Source organism: Helobdella robusta (assembly GCF_000326865.2).
Source record: "Helobdella robusta unplaced genomic scaffold HELROscaffold_2, whole genome shotgun sequence".
Lineage (NCBI taxonomy): Eukaryota > Metazoa > Annelida > Clitellata > Rhynchobdellida > Glossiphoniidae > Helobdella > Helobdella robusta.
The window spans coordinates 799,261-807,792 of NW_008704083.1; the positions used below are offsets into that span (position 1 = coordinate 799,261).

At 32.7% G+C, this 8,532-nt stretch overlaps 1 protein-coding gene across 1 annotated transcript; it reads right to left on the minus strand.

The window, feature by feature from the left end:
* Window positions 1-433: 433 nt before the first annotated feature.
* Window positions 434-8,149, minus strand: HELRODRAFT_188210 (hypothetical protein; the record flags this gene model as incomplete). The annotated part of the gene is made up of 5 exons (XM_009016994.1): window positions 434-616; window positions 1,610-1,786; window positions 4,679-4,910; window positions 6,491-6,604; window positions 8,136-8,149. 5 exons carry the CDS (start codon window positions 8,147-8,149, stop codon window positions 434-436), a joined length of 720 nt encoding a protein of 239 aa, XP_009015242.1.
* Window positions 8,150-8,532: the final 383 nt, after the last annotated feature.

Consider the following 8,532-nt stretch of genomic DNA (forward strand, 5'->3'; position numbering starts at 1 on the left):
TGTGTGTGTGTGCGTGTGTGTGGTCAGTTGGTCACCATATTCAACCGTCATGCATGCAACGTATTACAATAAGAAAATTTGATAGAATCTGATACATACCACACGCTACAAATACACACATACACACACATCACATATTCACACACACACGCGCACGCACACATATACACACATAAAGAAGTAGTAATAATATTAACAATGAAGATCTGCTTGTTTCCTCAGGCAGTAATAACATGTTGGTGTTGTTGTTTGTATGTTATTTTGTTTGTTTGTTTGTATGTTTGTTATTTTGTTATTTGTATGTTGTGATTGATATATATATATATATATATATATGTGTGTGTGTGTGTTGTGTGTGTGTGTGTGTGTGTGGAAACAGCAGCAGAGGTAGTTTTATTAAAAAATTTAGAAAATGGAAATCAATTATTACCAACTAACCGATAAAATAATAAGTCGAACCGGCTTGAAATTCCGGATTATTTGGTATGGTCGATATGGATTCGAAACTCATGGTGAATCGTTTCGGTTGCGGTCGGTAGGGGTTGCTGCAGTTGACGATCGTGTGGACGGCGTCGCGAGACGACAGGACGCAGTTCTTGTAGTCTTTCTGTTTTACCTGGTTTCGGTTGTTATTAATTTTATTAGTATCGTTATTATCTTTGTTGTTGTTGTTGTTGTTTTTCATCTTGTTGATGATGATGATAGTGGTGGTCATGGTAATGATGATGATGATGGTGATAATGATGATGGTGGTGGTCATGGTAATGATGATGATAATGATGACGATGATGGTGGTGGTGGTGGTGGTCATGGTAATGATGATGATGGTAGTGGTGGTCATGGTGATGGTAATGATGATGATGATAATGATGATGACGATGATGATGATGATGATGATGATGATGATGATGTGTGCATTGGCGCTTAAAATGCGAGTATGATTGACAAATAACACGACCTTCAGAGGACACGACCCTCCATTACAATTATACCAATGCTAATAACAATGATAACAACATTCATAATAATAACAACAATTATTATTATTGCACTAATAAGTATAATAAAAATAGAGAAAGATAGAAAGAGAGAGAAAGAGAGAGAAAGAGAGGAGAGAAAGTGAAAAAAACTTAAAAAACATAATAGATAAGAGTTAATTAAAGAGTATAATACAATAACTTGTAGTAAAAAGTGGTTTCCGTCGAAAAATAGAGAAGGAGAAAGAGAGAGAGAGAGAGAGAGAGAGAGAGAGAGAGAGAGAGAAATAGAGAAAGAGAGAGAGGGAGAGAGAGAAAGAAAAAGAAAGATAGAAACTAAAAGAGAGAGAAAGAGAAAGAGAGAAGGAGAGAGAAAATCAGAAAAAAAGAGCGAAGGATATCAATTCAAAGTAGAAAATGGCTTCAACATTTTTTCTAGAAAAGCTGGATAGAGAAAAAAAGTGAGAAATACAAAATTAAATAGAGACAAAAAGAAAGTAGAGAGAGAAAGAAAGAGAGAAGAAGCAAAAGATAGAAAGATTGATGAAAAGAAGGAGAAAGAAGAGCCAGAAAAAGAGAGAGAGAGAGAAAGAGAGTATATGTTAATTCGAAATAGAGTGTGGTTTCAATACTTTTTCCAGGAAAGCTACGAAATTCTGTCTCGAATGCTGAAATTGAGATGGATTAATACTACACCTTGTTTTGTTGATGTTGTAGTTGATGTTGTTGATGTTGTTGTTGATGTTGATGTTAAATTTGTAGTTATTGTTGTTGATGCTGACTGACTGAAGTTGCTGTTGCTTATGTTGCTTTTGCAGTTGGTATTGTTTTTGTTGACGGTAAATATAAATAAATGTATATTTATATATAATATATAAGGGAATTCATGTCTTTGTGTTTGTATATGTATGTGTGTGTCTGTTTACGTGCGTGCGTGTGTATGTATGTGTGTGTATTTGTATATACGCCTATGTCTCTGTGCAAACTTTTAACAATCACTTTTGAAAAAGTTGAAAAATTCATGGATGAAACTTATTTGAAATTATTTTCTCAATTTTTATATTAAGTGTTGATTTGAATTTAATGAGTAAATGTACGTGCTTGCCTTGCTAGCCAACCAGTTAGAATTGCTAGAGTGTTTTTTTTCCATATAATTATCATATCATGATTGATGGCGGTTTATTTTTTAATAATAATATGAAGACTAAGAGGAGAAAAAGAAAAACAGAACAATAATATTAATGTTTTAGGTATTGTTATTGCTGTAACTACAAAGAAAGAAAAAGAGAGAGAGAGAAACAAACAAACAGAAACGTGATGATGATGTTGTTGTCGTAACGTTATGATTTCATTTCATTTTATTAATAATGAGGATGATGTTGTTGTTGTCACGGAATGTCATTATTGCTGTTGTCGCCACGTGATGTTGTTTATATTGTTGTTATTGTCGCGTGATGATGTCATTGTTGTTGCTGCTGTCACGTGATGATGTCATTGTTGTTGTTGTCATGCATTATTGTAACGAACGACAGACCGCAAACAATCAAACAGGCGAATCACCATTAATCTTTGTTACGCAGATATTTTTTACTACGGCTGCTACTACTACTACTACAATTACTACTACTACTGATGCTACAACAACAACTACTAATACTTCTTCTTTTACTACTATCTCTACTACTGCTAAAAAATTTGAAAATAATAAAAAAAAGATTGAATAAAATGTTAAAACTCTCGAAAAAATACTTTAGCAGTACGGAAATTTTCTATATTAGTATAAATGGCTTTAGTTCTGCTAGTATTTTTTTTATTTGTTTTATTATTTTTCATATTATAGTTGTTTCGTTCGAAAATTTGTCAAGTGATTGAAATTTTTTTATTAAAAAATTGAGATTCTAGAATTCTTTAGTTGCATTCTTAATTATTTTCTTCTTACTCTATATCAGAATTTGTCAAATGAAATGTGAACACAAAGTTAGTTGTTATCATTAACGCTCCGACAACAATTTGAAGTCGTGTATCAATGAAAAGAGAGCCCCAAAAACGTATTTATTCACATGAAACCGAAAAAGTTGCTTCTAGAAACTCAAAATATGTAATCGGAGACGAAGTGTAATTACATTTCACGCTGTAATAAACATTAATAACAATAATAACAACTAAAAAAATAATTATAACAATAAAATAATACTAATAATAATATAACCAGTAAGGGATAAAAATTTGAACTGACAACCTAATTGGAGATCTTAATCCTCGTTAAATAACACGGATTATGATTTGATGGTGATGATTGTTATGATGATGATTGTTATGATGATGATGTTTAGATGATAATGATGATGATGATGAGAAGTAGGAGGAATGTGATGATGATGATATCCTAGCAATACTATTATTACTAAACAATAGAAGTTCAAAGGAAAGAAATCGAAATTTTAAATTTTTTTATTAAATATTATTATTGCCACAACTATTAATATTATTATAAATTATAATAATTACTATTCATTATTATTAATAATAATAATATTATTATTATTATTTAAAAAGATTTTTGAATATCTTTCTATACACGTTAAAAATAAATTTTTTATGAAAAAAGGAGAAATTATACTTAATTAATTAAAATTAACAAAATTTAGAAAAAAATTATGAAAATATTTGTATTAATTTTATTTCATATTTTCAACTGAAAAAAAAAATTACTTCAGTTGTATAAAAATGGAGACAAAAGATTTTTCAAAGTAAAAAAAATTTTCAACAAAGGGTTCGCCAACGAAAGTTGTACTAATACTAGTAGTGCAGTAATAAGCAGCTGTTAAGTGGTAAGAGTAGTAGCAGCTGCAGCAGCAGTAGCAGTAGTAGTAGTAGTAGTAGTACTAATAGTAGTGGTAATTGTTGTAGTAGTAGTGGTAGTAGTAGTTGTTGTGGTAGTGGTAGTAGTAGTAGTAGTAGTAGTAGTAGTAGTAGTAGTAGTAGTAGTAGTGGTAGTAGTAGTTGTAGTAGTAGTAGTAATAGTAGTAGTAGTAGTTGTATGGTTATTATTATTATTATTATTATTCTTTTAACGGAAAAACGAATTTTGTGTGGTAGTCGATATTAATGAGACTTGGGAAAAGAATATTGAAGAAGAAGAAAAAAGAAGAAAAAAAGAAGAAAAAGAAGGAGAAACATGGCGATGGTGATGATGATAGTGCTGCTGTTGCTGATAATGATGACGACGATGATGATGCTGATGATGATGATGATGCTAATGATGACGATGAAAAAGATGATGACGATAATAAATCAATGTTAGCTTCGCCACCGACAAAAAACAACAAAAACTGAATATGAATCAAGCAAATGAAAAAATGAAAAATGGATAGAAAGGAAGAAAAATCGAAAATGTAGTGCATAAAAAATGAAAAAGTGCAAGAGAAAGAAAGAGAGAGAAAGAATGAGAAAAAAGAGAGAGAAAGAAAAAAAGAGAGAAAGAAAGAGAGAAGCAAGAGAGAACTGGAATATAAAATATCAAAAAAGAAATAAAGGAAAAAAGAAGACATAGAATGAAAAGAAAGAGAAATAAAATTAGAAAAAAAGAATTAAAGGAGATAGAGTGAAAGACAGACAGCAGACTGAGAGAGAAGGAGAGAGAGAGAGAAAGAGGAAGAGAGAGGAGAGAGGGAGAGAGAGAGAGGGAGAGAGAGACTTACCATGTATACGATGTAGTATTCAGCTTCATTTGACCGATCGTCCAACGAACGCAGGGGCGGTTGTAAAACATTCATCACATTCTGCGATGACGTCATTACTGATAATGATGACGATGACGATGATGATGATGATGCTGGTGACGTGTCAGTGACGTCATACCTCGGACAGATGAAGTCGATATCATCATTGAGATTGACTTCAATAACGTGATCGTTTTTGCTGGTTTTGAACCTGTTGCGTGTTTTTATGTTTGTGGATTTGTATGTTTATATGTTTGTTTGTATGTTTGTTTATATGTTTGTTTGCATGTTTGTCTGTATGTTTGTTTATATAATGCGAGTTTGTATGTCTCGATGTTGCTTGTATGTTGCTGCTGCATTTTGTACTTTATGGCTGTTGTGTTGATTGTTAATTTGTTTTATAGTGCTGGTTATGAGGTCGTCATCATCATCGCTTCATTTTCTTTTTCACCATTAGTATCATTATCACTTTTGCCATCGTCGTCGTCGTCGTCGTCATCATCAGATCATATGAAATATAAATTGTTATGGACGGAGATTTAATTTTGCGCCAAATTTAAATTCAATTCGCCTCGTCATTCGCAAAATTTTTTTCCTTTATTAAGATTATGATTCCGTTGGGGTGAGGATGAAGACGATGATGGTGAAGACGATGATGGTGACGATGAGAACGATGATGATGATGATGGTGATAGAGGAGATAATGATGATGGTGACGACAAGTATGATGATGAGGGTGTTTGTTTATGATATCAGTAATGATGATGATGATGACGATGATGGCAACGATGATGGCAACGATGATTAACACGTGATTAGCCGGGAAGGATTAGCGATCGTGTCAGTAACTTAGGATTACAAATCCGCCCGACAGCTGTCCGTTAAATTTTAAAACAGGTCCGACATGCTTTGATCATGTCTCCATGTGATGAAGACGACGATGATGGTTAAATAAATACGGTGATAAAATGTGATAATGATGACGGTTGTAATGATTATAATGGTGATGATGATGATGATGATGATGATGATGGTGATGGTGATACCGATTAGGACGATGATAGTATGGATAACTCGCATAAGAGTGATTAACGTATTATAGAGAATAAATATTATCATTTGTATATCTCTAAGTATTATAAGATTTCCATAAGCAATCATCACTATCACCATCGTCATCATCATCATCATCATCATCATTACCACAATCATAATCATAATTATCATCCCCCCAAGTCAAGCTCCTCAACACCAAACCATATTACGCAACCAAAATAGAACCAAAAATTTTAATAAAAAACCTCTTTTCGTTTAATACTACTACTACTGTTCCTTTTACTACTTTAACTACTATTAATGCGGCTGTCACTACTACTACTATTACTAATACTACTACTGCAAATACTACTGCTGCTGCTACTACTATTACTACTACTACCGCTACTAATACTACTACTACTACTACAAATACTACTGCTGCTGCTACTACAACTACAACTGCCAATACTGTTTCTGCTACTATTACTAATAAACTCTAAAATATTACTAAAAATCATCATCATCACCATCCTTTTTATAATCATAATCATTACAATCTTCCGTCTCACCATCATCATCATCATCATCTCTGCCATCATCATCATCATCATCTCTGCCATCATCATCATCATCTCTGCCATCATCATCATCATCATCATCATCATCAGTGACGTCACCAGAAGCAGGACCGAAGAAAATAAATTAGAAAATTATAAATTCCGCCAACAGATGGCCGGCTGGCAAACAACGAACATGCAGTGTTTGTTGTTATTGTTGTTCATATTATCATTATTATGGTTATTATCACTATTATTATTATTACTATTCTTGTTGTGGTTGTGGTTGTTGTTGTGGTTGTTGTGGTTGCTGTTGTTGTTATAAATAATGTTATTTTTATTAGCGTTTGATGCTTTTGTTGATGAAACAATATTAATAATACAACAACAATAATAACAACAACAACAACACTAATAATAATAATAATTATAATAATAATGACGACGACGATGACGTAATGACAAAGATAATATTGACTTCAACGATGTCGATAGGAATGATGACGTAAATATTAACTGCCGTGAAATGAAACAACATGGTCTTGTAGAACTGCTCATTTTCTCATCGTGCTTTCTCTATCTCTCTCTCTCTCTCTCTCTCTCTCTCTATCTCTATCTCTCTCTCTCTTTCTTTCTCTCTATCTCTCTCTCTCCTTTTCTTTGTTTCTCCTTTTATTTCTTTTGTTCATTTTTCATACACTCTTTCCTTCTCTTATATTTTATTTATCTTTCCTTTTTTACTTTCATCAATCACATGCATTTTATAAATAATCTCAAGATCTCTCTCTCTCTCTCTCTCTCTCTCTCTCTTTCTTTTAATCTTTTTCTCTTTATTTTTAATTTATTTTTACTCTCTCTCTCTCTCTCTCTCTTTTTCTTTCTCTTTCTCATCTTTTAAATGTTCAACAGGCGTTATTTCTATAGCGCTTAATGGCACAGCCAGTACTTGAACAGAAGCACCATTTGGAAGCATTAGATGGCCGGCCAGTGTACGCTTAAATCACCTTTTTAATTGGATGAACGCGTGTCCAAAGAAAAAAAATTTACATATTTATTACACAAAGATGTACAAACAGCCTGTACAAAAACGTATACAAAAATGTATACAATTTTTGTATGAGCATACCAACCGGTACGATACACAAAATGTACCTAGTTAACATTAAATATTATAGAAACGCAAATATATATACACAAAACTTACATACATACAATTCGATGAAGGCGTACAAAGTCCTACATACATGCATACAAACAAACAAGTTTACAAGCCTACAAACAAATCAATATACAAATACATACACATACATATAGATATATACAAACATACATACAAGCCAAAAATATATTCACACACAAACCTAACTAACATCAAATCTATCTCTCATATCTGTATGGTAATGGTTCCTACAATGTTTCAAATGATAAGAACGATAATAGCCGAGATAAAACGTTCTACATTAACACATCTGCATATGTAGTAGCATGTACTATGCGATGGACTCTCATGCACATACACACATGCACACGTACGCATACACACACACACACATATAAACACATATATACCTACACAAAAATACACATTTAGGCATTGTAAATTAACCAAAACTAATGCGACACATACAAAGATATGCAGACATACAAACAAAACAAGACACGAAATTAAATTTGATCCGAAATGATAAAACCTTTTTAAACCTAAACATACACTTACATACTCACCCACACACAACACATACACACGCACGCACACACACACGTACAACAAACATGTATATACTCAGTAACACCTGGACATACATTACAGAGGCTATCTCTATTTCTATTCACTGACTGACCATTCAAACTCCATAGCACTCGGACATTATTTTAGTGATCTGCTATAAATTTCACACACACACATCACACACAAACACACACACATTCGTAATAAGACGTAAAATTACATAAACACATTCATACAAATAAAAGCTCACACACAAATATAGACACATGTGTAGGCATACAAAAAAACACACACACATACACACAGATACAATTAGACAGACAAAGGAAAGGAACGAACCAAATATATAGAATGTTATTAGATTTTTTAGAGTCTTCGCACATTCTTCATTGCAAACACATGGGACCAAGGGACCGAGATGCATTTGCTTGTTTTCTATCGACATGCTACACATACACACACACACACACACGGACATGGACACACACACACAAAACTACACACGCAAA